Genomic DNA, 13,123 nt, shown 5'->3' with positions numbered 1-13,123 from the left:
ACCAACATCTCCAGCCAAGTCACAAAGGAAGAAACATGGAAAGTAGTCAGCCACTGAAAGACTCATGCTCTTCATTTGAATCCCTTGGTGAAAGCACAAAAAGGTCAAGGTTGTGACCCATGTGACCAAAGGCATGAGAACTGAGAAAGGGCAAGGATGTGACCGTACTTTCAATTCTGAGGGTTACTTATGCCTTAAGCCCTGTCGTCTCTGTGCTGGCACATCACATACCTGCTTGTGGCCATCTGACTGGGACAAGATCCAGAGGAAAGCATTTGTACAGTGATGGTGAGAGCTCAGCTGTTGGGGGAGCCCAGTTCCTGTCTCAGTGTGATTCCCCCCAGCCCTCAATGCCCACAGAGCTCACCTCATTGCCACACAAGCTGATGTTAAAGAAGTGGAAGAACTTGGTCCCACGGGAGGTGAAGCTGGGCCCGCTCATTAACGAGCCCACCTGGCTGAGGTTGCTAAAATCATAATTCAGGCTCTGGTTATCCTTGAAGTATGACACCGTGCAGTCACTGAAGCAAGCAGAGTGGTCCTTCAGAGGAGGAGAGGAATACATTAAAGAGCAGTTATGAACCAGCAACAAACCGTACAGTCAGCAACTGGGAGTTAAAGCAAGGAGGCACAGACAGGACTGCTTTCCTTGTTAAGGATGGAGGGGGATTTGTCCTGTTTCTGTGATTCACCTTTCCCCTGGGAAAATTCCCATTCTGGTTTCAGTCCCTTGCAATCGCATCTCAGAAGGGCTTTGATGTTCCTAAGCCTTGACTTTCTGCTGTCCAAGAAAATGCAGTTTCTTGCTTTGTTTTGTTGTGGGTGCTTTTAGGATCCCAATGTCCCAGCTTAAAACCCTGTAGATAGACCAGAACCATGGCCTCACTTACACTTGCATCTTGCAAAGGAAACCCAAAAATTAGAGCTCAAGAAACAGGGACAGGATATGAACCCAGCTGAAGACAGGAAGAACATGAATGAAATTGAGCTGTTCTTCAAGCCCCTGTGCAGTTCCTTGCCAAAGGATACTGCATGTGATAAACATTTATCGAGGTTTAAGGGCAAGTTCATACAAGACAAATTTGTTACAGGTTTCTAAAGGCACAGGAACATCATCAAGCTGGGGAGGTCCCTGAGTTTAAACCAGCAAGAGTCTGTGACAGTTTTCGATGAAAGTAACGTATATGTTTGCCTTGTTCTTACGCTGTCCCAATGCAGCTTCTTGAAAGATTCTTGGACCATTTTTTTGAGCCAGTGTAGTCAATTTTATCTTGTTATCGCATGTGTACAAACCTAAATTAGACTAGGGGCATATCTGGAAGAATGGACTTGTTGGTTACAATCACAATCCCGTGCTAACAAAGCACATACCTGTAGGAAAGCAGTCAAACTGCCCCTTTGATTGCTTATATTCCAAGCTACCCATCACTCTGAGACAATCACAGCTTCTGTACCTTGTTGCTCTTGCTGCCAGGCCCGCATGGGATGCAGGCCTCCCTGCCATAGACCTGGTGGATGGACAGGAAGGTGTTGGCCGGACACTCCTTGCACTGGCTGGTCTCCTTTTCGATGTAGTGTCCTGGCGGGCAGGGCACGCAGGACGAGCCCGACTGCTCGGAGCCTAGTGCACAGGCCCGGCAAGAAGAGGAGACTCCATCCACCGCGTTGGTCACCGTGATGGAGTAGATCTTTGCCATGTCATTGATGAACTGCCTGCTCTGGAATGAGAGCCAAAGAAACCACGGTGGTTCCATCATACCATTGCATGTGGGCATTGACTTATGCATGCAGCAGCCTTTCAGTGTGGGTGGTTTATCCACAGCTGCCTCCCAAGTGACACTATACGGTGACAGCCACTCACCCCTTACAAGCAGCTTGTGGGTTTTGAGGGAAGGCAAGTGCTCTGACAGTGAGTGTTCAAGGAAAGCTGTGCTGTAAAGCCCTGCATGTAAAGAAATACTTACATCTTGGCCCTCGTTTATTCTCTGAAATGCCCAGGTAAACGTGAAGGAAGCATTTTTGGAGATGATGTGAGTGTAGGATTGTTTCTCTTTACTTCTTTCCCATGATTCCACCACATTCGTATTTTTTCGATTAATATCCTATAAAACAGGCATAATAAAATTTAAAAATAAAAAATTAAAGTGGGATCATATGATAATAAACATTACTGTTTTATAACATAGTAATTAATATAAATATAAAGGACTTTACAATTGCATTTAACGCTTAATAAAGGAGCATACATATTCATCCTGCTTTCCATCACTGGCAATTTTTCAGTTGAGAATGGGTGTCTATTCAAAAAGATGCTCTTATTCCCACAACAGTTAATTTTAAAGTCCTATGGCAGATTATAAACATTATGAGGACAGATTCAGCACAATGGTTCTTTCAGATTTCAAATTCTGTTTACGTATAAAACACATGGGTACCAGTGTTCAGAGAAGGGAAGGTTAAAATTCAAAGTTGTAGCTTCTGTCACCTTTGGATATCCAGTCTGCTGGTGTCTTTAGTGAAACAGCATCAATATTTGTGCAAGAAAAAACTGTTCAGTCTATCCTTGTGTTTCTTATTCACCACCAGCTGTAAATGGTCTGGTGGAAGAGTAGATTTCATTAAATTACCACTAAATACAAAAAAGCACCAGCTTCACACTGCAATGGAAGGGGCAAGGGAGTGGTCAGACATTCAGTTACCTTTCTCAGCTGATGGACAACAAAAGTAAAAACAATGGCATTTTGTTTTCACAGACAAATGTCTGCTGTACTACAGATTCTCCAGGTCACTGACAGGATCAAGACTAAATTTCCAAAGTTGCCTTCTCCCATCCCTCTGCCCTATTCCTTGACTTGTGACGCTTTTGAACTTCTGGAGGAAAACCTGACCGCACAAGAGCCACTGAGAGTTTTAACAGGGGAAGTTCGGCTCTTTGGTGTCAAATGATGTCTTTTAAAATAAACAGACAACCAAGAATGGCTCACAATTCAAGCGGTGGGGGAATTCTGCTAGGTCACTAATTAAATCCTTTCTGCAAGGGCACCGCAGATACTAAAATAATGTCATGCTTAATCTTAGTCATGATAAACCAAGTGCAACTAATCACGCCAATGTAGAGGTATTAAAGTGACATGTGGAATACCAGGCTCAGTCGTCAGTCATGGAGAGAGAGGTCTCACTTACCGCCATAAAGTACAGCACACAATCTGCTGAACAGATGGTCTCAAAAATAAAAGTAATCCGTCCTAGTTCTGACCCAGTTGCTCCTGTCACTGATGTCGGTGGTCTATTTAACAGAGACAGAATGAAACATTTACAAGGTGCTCTCCAGACATGCAGCAGTCAATCCTCCCAATTGCTTTTTGTACAGCAGAGAAACCACTGAAATCCTGTCACATAAAACCTGCCCTTGCGGAACCACAGAGACCAGGTCTGCACAGCAGCTCTGCACTGGGTATTGGGCACAGCAGGATTATTTTTAAGGGTTTGACTTCTTTATGGTACAGTTCCCACCCTACAATCAATACCCAAATTGGAAAGTATCAGTAGGGAATCTTATCACTTAAATGTGTTACACAGGAGTAGCTTTAAGTGATTTGCACTGATTCATTTGCATCTCCATTTCACCGCTAGAAGATGCATTCAGGAGTTTCATGCAAACCGTGAAATATTCAGAGTGCTCCCTTGCTAACTATAAAACAGTTAAAAATACCCTTGACTCCCCCAAGCACTCAGCAGCAGGGACCACTTTGGAGAATCCCCTGTGACTACAGCAGAGCAATACTAGGAAACACCTGCAATGGAAATGACTGCAGCTCAGAAATGACTGCAGTGGAGCAATGCTGGGACACACTGAACTTTCCATGGATATGTTCCTTGCTTCTCTTTTATTTTCATTGTTCTTTGGCCATACTGTGAAATAAAAAAACAGGGTTTGCTCATCTGATATAAGAAGTCACAACCCCACTCAGCTGAGATACAGCAGAGAAGGTGAGGTGCATTTTGCCATACCTTATTTGTCTTAATCATAGAATCATAGAATCACCTAGGTTGGAAAAGACCTTCAAGATCATCAAGTCCAACAATCAATGTGACCTACTGAGTCCCATCACTAAACCATGTCCCTCAGTACCACGTCCATACGTCTCTTAAATACATCCACGGATGGAGACTTCACCATGTCCCCGGGCAGCCTATTCCAATGCTTGACCACCCTCTTTATGAAGAAATTCTTCCTAACATCCAATCCAAACCTTCCCTGGAGCAACTTGAAGCCATTGCATCATATCTTATCATTTGTCAGATGAGAAAAGAGACCAACACCCTCCTTGCTGCAACCTCCTTGCAGGTAGTTGGAGACAGCAATGAGGTCTCCCCTTCAGCCTCCTCTTCTCCAGATTAAACAACCCCAGTTCCCTCAGTCACTTCTTATAACTCATTTTCTAGTCCTTTTGCCAGCTCTGTTGCTCTTCTCTGCACATGATCAAGCAACTCCATTTCCTTCTCATATTGAGGGTCCCAAAACAGAACACAATATTTGAGGTATAATATATAACAATATAATAATGTAATAATAATAAATTAATAATAAAATAATAATATTTGATACCTGGTCTGAGCTAGGAGTCTAATCTCACTCTTTTGAAAAAGAAGAGACACAAGCACAAGGTAATTCATCCTATCTGAGGGTCCCGGAGAGGTGGGATGTCCTGTTTTCCTGAGGTTCCTGCACCTCTCCACTGGCTCTAAGGGAAGCACAGACTGTACAGGCTGTCTAGAGCTGCAGTGCAAAGTCACATGGGACCCATATCCACCCCATGGCATGTTTAAGGTGGTTAATTTGGGATGATTTAGAAACAGAGGGATAGGAATATCTTTTCTCAGTTTCCAGACAACCAACCAGCTGGCATCTCAGACTCAAGCAAACACCGCTAAAATCCAAAGTCGTACAGAATTGTCTGCTTCTATGGAATGACTGGAGACACAGGAGTAAATCCAAGTTCCCTCTTTTCTCTCATTCATGACATGTTTCATGGTACAAATGCCATCCAGAGGGACCTTGACAGGTTTGAGGTGAGCCTGTGTGAACCTCGTGAGGTACAACAAGGCCAAGTGCAGCTGGGTCGGGGCAATCCCAAACCCAAATCCAGGCTGGGCAGAGAATGAATGGAGAGCAGCCCTGAGGAGAAGGACCTGGAGGTGGTGGTGGATGAGAAACTCAATGTGAGCCAGCAATGTGCGCTTGCAGCCCAGAAAGCCAACCGTGTGCTGGGCTGCACCAACACAGCGTGGGCAGCAGGGCAGGGAGGGGATTGTCCCCCTCTGCTCTGCTCTCGTCAGACCCCACCTGGAGCCTGCGTTCAGCTCTGGGCCCAGCACAAGGACAGGGATGTATCAGAGCGAGTCCAGAGGAGGCCACGAGGATGATCAGAGGCTGGAGCCCCTCTGCTCTGGAGCCAGGCTGAGGGAGCTGGGGGTGTTCAGCCTGGAGAAGAGAAGGCTCCGGGGAGACCTCCCAGCGGCCTGCCAGGGCCCGAAGGGGCTGCAGGAAAGCTGGGGAGGGACTCTGTGTCAGGGGGTGTGGTGGTAGGACAAGGGGGAATGGCTTTAAACTAAAAGTGGGTAGATTTAGATCGGATATAAGGAAGAAATTCTTCACTCAGAGGGTGGTGAGGCCATGGCCCAGGCTGCCCAGAGGAGCTGTGGCTGCCCCATCCCTGACAGTGCCCAAGGCCAGGCTGGATGGGGCTTTGGGCAGCCTGGGCTGGTGGGAGGTGTCCCTGCCCATGGCAGGGGGTGGCACTGGGGGGACTTTGAGGTCCCTTCCAACCCCAACCATGCTGTGATTCTATGATCTTTACACTTCAGAAAGGAAATTTATTTTCGTTCTGGAGGTAATGTGAACTAGGTGTAAGAGGCAGAGGTAAATGAGAAATAAATGGAAAAAATCCTGGTCCTTACTTAAATCCTGGGATGTGCAGGTTCAAGATAAGGTAGTCATTATCAGAGCCTCCTGCCCCACTCTGGATGTGGTCACCAGCCACCTCCCAACCTTCACGGGACAAAAAAACAACAACAGGTTTTCAAGAAATTGATGGTTCCTTGGTCATACAGCAAAAAAATATTCTGTGTTACCATATGTTTTTAAACAGTTCAGTGCATTACTAACAGATGTCTGGTATAAGCTGTAGAATAGTATAATAATTCTTTTGAAAGAAAAAGAATAGTAACTGTATTAATTGCTGACTTCATAGGCAAATGGCAGCTTGGAGTCATTTGACATTTCCTAACCTGTGCTGATCTTCCCATCAGAAGGGACGATCCATCTGATCTCTTCCAGCTGTAAAACCAATCAGTCAATCAATCTGTGCATTAAATGTGAAGCACATACTTCAGTGCACCTCTCTAAATGTAAAATTCAAAGCTTGAGTTACATCAGCCTGACAGGGCAGATCAGATGGAGGGAAATCTCTCAGCGAAGGCTGAAGGTGAGAGAAGTCCTGAATGGGACCATTTTCACAAGTAAGCTGTGACTGCTCTCTGCTGCTATCTTAGTACATGTGCAGAGAGAAAGCTCTGAGAGCTGAATGAACAAAGACCACAAACTTTAATTAAGTTTTCCAAAAGAGTTATGTGTCTTTGAAAGTCATAGTTATCACAAAACATGAACAGAGAGAAATTAGAAAGGAGTCAAACTGTTTTTATCAATAGGGATATTCAGATGCATCAAAGTATATGGTGGGATGTCTTTAGCTGAGGGGACTTCATGTAAGCTGCAACTCCTGCCCTCTTCTGGTATAAAAGATGTTTTATTTCCTCTGTGTGATATCTAATGACACTGCTTCCTGCAGGAGTTATCAAGCCTGGTACAATAAAAGAAAAGAGGGGGAAACTCTTTGTGATTCACAACAAAGAGGATGTTCGTTTTGATGAGTGCTCCATCACAACAGCGACCAGCACAGGAGAAAGACAGGCATGTAACAGTACAGGGAGCTGGCTCACCATTCATCCCATCACACTTTGAGTTGCCAACGTTAAAGCAAGAAGTCTTCATGTTGCTTGGCAGGATGTTCCACCACTTGTACTCAAAGCCAAGAGCTGGTTCAGTCCCAGCAGGGCAGGCTCTGCACTCTACAGTGAGAGAGGGCATGAAAAGGAAATCACACAATGAAACTACATCTCAAAAAATGAACAAAGAATATAATTCATTTATTTATAATTAAATAGTTGAAGACATATCAGGACCAGAAGAGTAGAAATGAGACCAGCATTTTATAAATTGCAGATCATAACTTCACTGTAAGTGAACTACAACTGATCCCTCAAGCTGTATTTCCTTTTTAGTGGCTTCATTTCAAAAGTTGACCATACTGGTAAATGTAAGTCCCCACAAAATTCTGTAGGTGACCACTGGGTCAACATACCTCAGAACCAATGAAATAGAATTTAGGCTAGAAAACATTGGCAGAGTACTCATCTGACAGTGCTTGAAATGAGATTTGCACAGGGAAGAGCTTGGCATGGACAGAAATATGGATGAAAAAGAATTACTGACTGTAAAAGTTCTGATTCCCTTCTCAGAAACCATTAAAATTCCCCCTAGGATGTTTATGCCAGCCAAGAAATGCATCCAGAACACAGCAGGTCAACGCAGAGTAGCAATCCCTGATAAGAAAAGACTTCACAGGGAAAACAGATATTCAATACCCTCTCTCCAATGGTATTTACTAAGAGTTTTATGCCAAATGAACTCCAGCTTATGATGATGCATCATTAAATTCAGCCGCATGCAAACAGACAACTGTTTCTGGGGACACAAGCAATTTTTTGTGGACTCTTACCCTGTGTACCATCTGAAAACGTGCCCTGTGGGCAAGGAGTACAGGAAGACGAGGCATTGCTGTAGAAGCCAGGATTGCAGGGTGGACAATCCTTCCTCTCTCCAGAAGGAGGTAGAGTCAATGCATCAGGGAGATCCTCTCTGCAGATCTTGGGTTCAATCCATTTGTACATGATCTGAGTCTGGAAGGAGAAGACACTGAGCTCACATGATGTGTTAGGCAGCTTTAGGGCTAGATGCACCAATCAAAGTCTCCTTTGTATATGAAATGAGGGTATTCCCAACATTTTATGCCAAACACGGACCTTGCACAACAGGACAACAGAAGTGACTGGGTTCACAGGCAATTTCAAGATGTCAGGTCTTAAAGAGCAAAGCAAAAATATGAAGCTTAAAACAACTACTACAGTTCATTACTATTTATCGAATGGATTTTCCCATGAAAATATTTCTGATGAACAACAGGTTAGGAATTCTAACAACTCCATAAACAATCTCTGCATTTTGACCATACTAACCTTACATATAACTTCTCCACTATAAAATCCCTTTATCTGAAAGGTGTCTGTTAGCAGAGAACGTCACAAGCTTTGCGTTTTCTCCACACTGGCCTATACCTTGCAAAGAACTCAAGTTCTCACTGGTCATTTCCACCTACTGAGCAAATGCCAAGAACACACAGGAACAGTCCCAACTCTTCTCCAGTCCCCCCACATTACATTTATGAACACAAACGTGAGTCAGTCCTTAACGTTAGGTATTGCCTCTCCACCATCACCTCTCTTGGAGGTAACACGAGTTTTCTGACTTTAGGAAGAGGATGCGATGGATCACCCACAGAGTCGAGTTTCAAATTTTCGTCTGACTTTAGGCCTATCCCTCAAGGGGTTTAATATCTCAAAATGAAAATTAGCTGAGCTTCAGAGAAATCCAATTGGTAAAACTTTAACCTGGCCAGAGCTCCTGCTCTGGATTCTTCCACCCTTTGGTCCCAGAAGTGCAACTGGGAGCCCTTGAGACCAGAGGCATCAGTACAGAGCTTGGTGGGGGAGATTTTACTTCATGAATTTGATCGATCCTTGCTGTCAGGGCCCTGAGCATATGGCCTTGCCACCCTGGCTGTTGAGCAGCTTGTGCTCAAGGCTAGCCCTCTGATAACACAGACCTGTTCAAGAATTATTGACCAGCTTTAAAGCTGTTCAAAAAAAAATAAATAAATAAATAAAAATAAAAGCTGGAAGAAAACTCAGACTCCTGAGAGCTGCATTTAAGCTGAGGATATTACCAGTGGTCTCTGCCTGAGCTGTGTTGCAACCATGCCTGTGCCAGGCCATATACCCTGCTGATCCAGATCCTGACCATGCCTTGTGGATTTGATGTTCCAGCTTGACGTTTGTCCTGCCTCATCACTATGGATTTATTTGTCAGCATTGACTGAATCTGGCTGCTGGTGCTGGATCTACATTGATCACTTTGCTCAGGTACAATGGGACTGCTCCTTCTGTCAGAGTGACATCTCTCTCTGCACACTTTGCTGTACTCCTCAGCTCCCATCTCCTCGACCCTTGTTGATCAGCCTACCCTTGCTGTTCCCAAACACTTACAGGATTTTCTGGAGTATTACTGTCTACTTTAGCAGCATCAAGGGTACACAGCATTTAAAATAAAAAGGATCAGAAGCTAGCAAAGTACCTGTGTGGTTGCCCAGAGCCCAGACACACCATACACACTCATCAAGTAATCCTACTGTGGCTGAGCAGAGAGAAAGAGGTCAGAGAGTGCCCACAGCTACACAAGTGAGGGTTTCTAAGACCGGGGCTGAAGCAGCCAGCCTGGGATTTTTAAAGCAGAAGATGAGTGAAAATCAATAGGAGTCAAGTGCTTAAATCTCCCAAAGCCACTTCTACACATGAAGTGGGGACAGCAGGAGGCAGACAACAATCTGAAGTCCAGTGAAAAACCTGTCTGATTTTAGTAAGTCATGGATCAATACACCTTTAGGCTGGTGCTTTTCAGCCACTGTTCACCTGCAGATTGGCTGCAGAGTCAGGTCCTCTGATTGGACTGCATCAGTTGGAGAAAAGGCCAGGGAGCACCGCAAACCTTAACTGATTTCCAGAGATGCCAAGCACCAAGCAGACCTGAATATTCAGCCAGTATCTGTGCATCAATGACATGTTCTTATTCCAACCAGAAGATTCGGTACCTGGGGGTGTAGGAGTGAATACTGCTGCTAATTCCTCAAGTCATTGCAAGAAGTTAACAGAATCAGCGAGACAAGAATAGGTTGTAGAGCCTGCTAGCTCTGGGACTAAATTCACTGATGCTCTCCTTATTAAAGCACGCTACCTCTCAGTTGCCATTTGGAACCAGATGACCAAGAGATCTCAAAATAGTCCACCCTGCCAGCAAGTTTTAGGCTAGCAACTCATGGGTGCTATAGATTTTGTCTACTTGCTGTCCCATTCAGATTTGAGAGAGATAGGAAAGGGAAGAAAAGAGGCAAAACAGGCCTGACCACATGCCCATCCACCTCTGAGCTTCACATCCCAGTAAGTGGGAGTTTCTTTGCCAAATTCCACCATGTGACTGCTGCAACAAAGGGCAGGAGAGCTTCAAATCCAGGCTGCTCCACCCGGAGATCCTCCTGTGAGAGACTCAGTAGACCTAAGACCCCTGAGTGAAACAACCCATTGAAAGGTCAGGCTTTTGGGGGCATGAGACAAGCACATTATCTGCAATTAGGCTCTGCTGCAGTACATGGGCACTCCCAGGCTACGTCTATACTGTTATTTAAACAGACCATAAAGTCTTCTTTTACACTGAAACCAAGCGGCATGGCACATATCAAACACTTCCACCCAAAATTGGTGTGGTCACATCCAGAGCTCCTGTGCCTTGCCAGCACATGAATTATGCCTGGGCATTGCTGGGACAGGGCACATTGGCACAAGCCAAACGTTTGCCAGGAAAGATTTCTCAAAACAGAACAGTAAGGTCTATTCTGGGACAGCACTTCGGCCTGTGCTCCAATGATGATTTTTTGTATGAGCACAGAGGCAACACCAGGGATCCAGTAAGACCAATCACAAGTGCAAGGAGCTTTGCATTTTACCATAGCATTTTTTGAAGCAGACCCAAGACAAGCAGATGCTTATAGATGGATAAATGCTGGAGAGAAAGCAACTAAAGGACATGCCCACAGCTCAGAGAGATTCAGTTCTGGAAGCAAAGTGGGAAAGTAATTGGGAAAGAAATTCCAAGCACACCTTGTTTTCAAATCAAGATACCACAGAAAGCTCAAAGAGCTTATAAATAATCTCACACTTTCTACTTACTTTTCCTTCTTTATCACATGGGGTGTGGATCTGGAAAAAGTCTTTGCTTGTGCATGGAGGACGCTCTATACACACACTGGATCCCTCATCTAAAAAGAAAGTGTGAGGAACAGGATGTTAAACTATCTGATGATCACTGGAAACAACTGTAATAAGCTTGAAATCTGGTGAGCAAAGTGAGTCAGCAGAAAAACACAAAAACAGAATGAAAAATTAAACTTTTAAATGGGGCCAACATGTACCTTCTTCTCAACTGCAGGGGAAACAAGGAAAATACCATTTTTATTATAATTATAATACAAGTATTATAAAATAATATATTATAATAAATAATATAATGTATTTTATATAATATATATTATAATATATAATGGTATATAATATATAATTATATAATATATTATGTTACATATAATATATTATAATATATATAATATATTATACAATATAATATAATATATAAAATATGTAATATATAATATATAAAAATATAATAATATAATAATATAAAATAAAAAACGAGGCTTATACTATCATTGTGACATTCAGTGAACCATTATAACCAGAGTCACCCTAACCCTTCATCTTCAAGCAGTAATTTTTGTAGGTTGTCCAAGCGTGGAAATATTTCCTTACTGATAGAGAATGAAAACACTCTGACCCATTAGAAAATCCCTTACAAAACTGGCCCAATTTTTCCTTTCACCAGATACTTTTGCAAAATTCCTATTCCCATTATGAGCACAGGCACAGATTCCCCAAGCATTTTCTGTGAACTGTGAGAGCAGGTGCTATGGCTGGTAACTGATTCTTCAAGAACTTTCATATTAAACTGTTGCAAGAAAGAAAACTGAGGACGTTTTGACCATTAAGAATGGATATTGCCCATGTTGTGTCATGATCACCAGCTAACGACAGCTGGGAATACAAAGGACTGTAGGCACTAGAGATGCACCACATCTTCCAACCACAGAAGACGCAGGAATGGGACAGGAGAAGACTTAGGAATTAGATTCCTAGAAACACGAGCGTGAAGGCAGTGATGAAGCAAATACAGGAACTGCTAACCAATAACACAAATTACCACAAGAGGGCACAACACGACTGTTATTTTCCTTCAGAAGATGTGTTCTTAGACTTCGAAAAAAGATCTCCGTTCCTCTGTGTCAGCATATGTGTCCTTGGCCAAGATTGTGTGTGGCCCATTATGTATAATGTGTCTGCAGGTTTTGGGAAACCCCATCTTCATTTCCACTTTTCATATCAACTGGAGACTAAACTTCATTTTTGGATAAAATAATTCTCACCTCTGCACACAGAACCATGTGTTTCTTATGACCTTATGTACTCAGACTCTCCTGGGTTTGTTTATCCTATTTGATTTATGTACCTGCATAATAGATTTCTTCTTTACATTTGATGCACTCTTTAGCTCCTTTCTCAGAATAAGTATTTCTTGGACACTCTTGGCAGCCGGATGAGCCTGGTTTGTCGCTGAAGGTTCCAGGCTTGCATGGGAAGCATTCAGATGTATATGCAACTCCTGTAAGGTAAATTGCAGGTAAAACACTGAAATACAGAGAGGTATGCTCCATTACTACTGCCAATCTCCTTGTCTGGGAAAACCATCCAGCTGGATAGCACAGATTAAAAATCACAGACTTTCACCAATTTAAACACTCTGGTTTTACTCATTCTTGATTAATCTTTGCTCAATGAAGGTCTGACCTGTGAAAGTACATTATATAGCAATCCAAGCTTGATTACACTTAGGAAGGGACCAAAAGAGAAATACAAGATTAAATAAATTCATTAAGTAGTAATTCAGCTACCATTGTTATGATAAATATGTCTATTTTTCACTGTTGAGAGGCTTACCAATAAACACGGTCTCTGTATATAACACATTACAGATAACTTGTTGCTTTCCTTTCTTTACGTGCTA

The 13,123-nt window shown here is 43.2% G+C and overlaps 1 protein-coding gene across 4 annotated transcripts in view; it reads right to left on the bottom strand.

Moving 5' to 3' along the window:
* Positions 1-13,123, bottom strand: part of ELAPOR2 (endosome-lysosome associated apoptosis and autophagy regulator family member 2) — a 102,384-nt gene that overhangs the window by 16,382 nt on the left and 72,879 nt on the right. For all 4 annotated transcript variants that reach the window (XM_040548038.1, XM_040548044.1, XM_040548052.1 and 1 more), the window contains 9 exons: positions 12,569-12,721; positions 11,179-11,267; positions 7,842-8,022; positions 7,003-7,131; positions 5,962-6,052; positions 3,184-3,286; positions 1,965-2,102; positions 1,455-1,718; positions 368-541 (listed from right to left, as the gene is read on the bottom strand). In XM_040548038.1, the coding sequence (XP_040403972.1) occupies positions 368-541; positions 1,455-1,718; positions 1,965-2,102; positions 3,184-3,286; positions 5,962-6,052; positions 7,003-7,131; positions 7,842-8,022; positions 11,179-11,267; positions 12,569-12,721 (1,322 nt within the window). The remainder of the gene's footprint in view (positions 1-367; positions 542-1,454; positions 1,719-1,964; positions 2,103-3,183; positions 3,287-5,961; positions 6,053-7,002; positions 7,132-7,841; positions 8,023-11,178; positions 11,268-12,568; positions 12,722-13,123) is intronic.

Source organism: Cygnus olor, chromosome 1 (genome assembly GCF_009769625.2).
Source record: "Cygnus olor isolate bCygOlo1 chromosome 1, bCygOlo1.pri.v2, whole genome shotgun sequence".
NCBI lineage: Eukaryota > Metazoa > Chordata > Aves > Anseriformes > Anatidae > Cygnus > Cygnus olor.
Note: the sequence above shows the minus strand (reverse complement) of the source record. Positions and strands in the feature narration are given on the sequence as shown.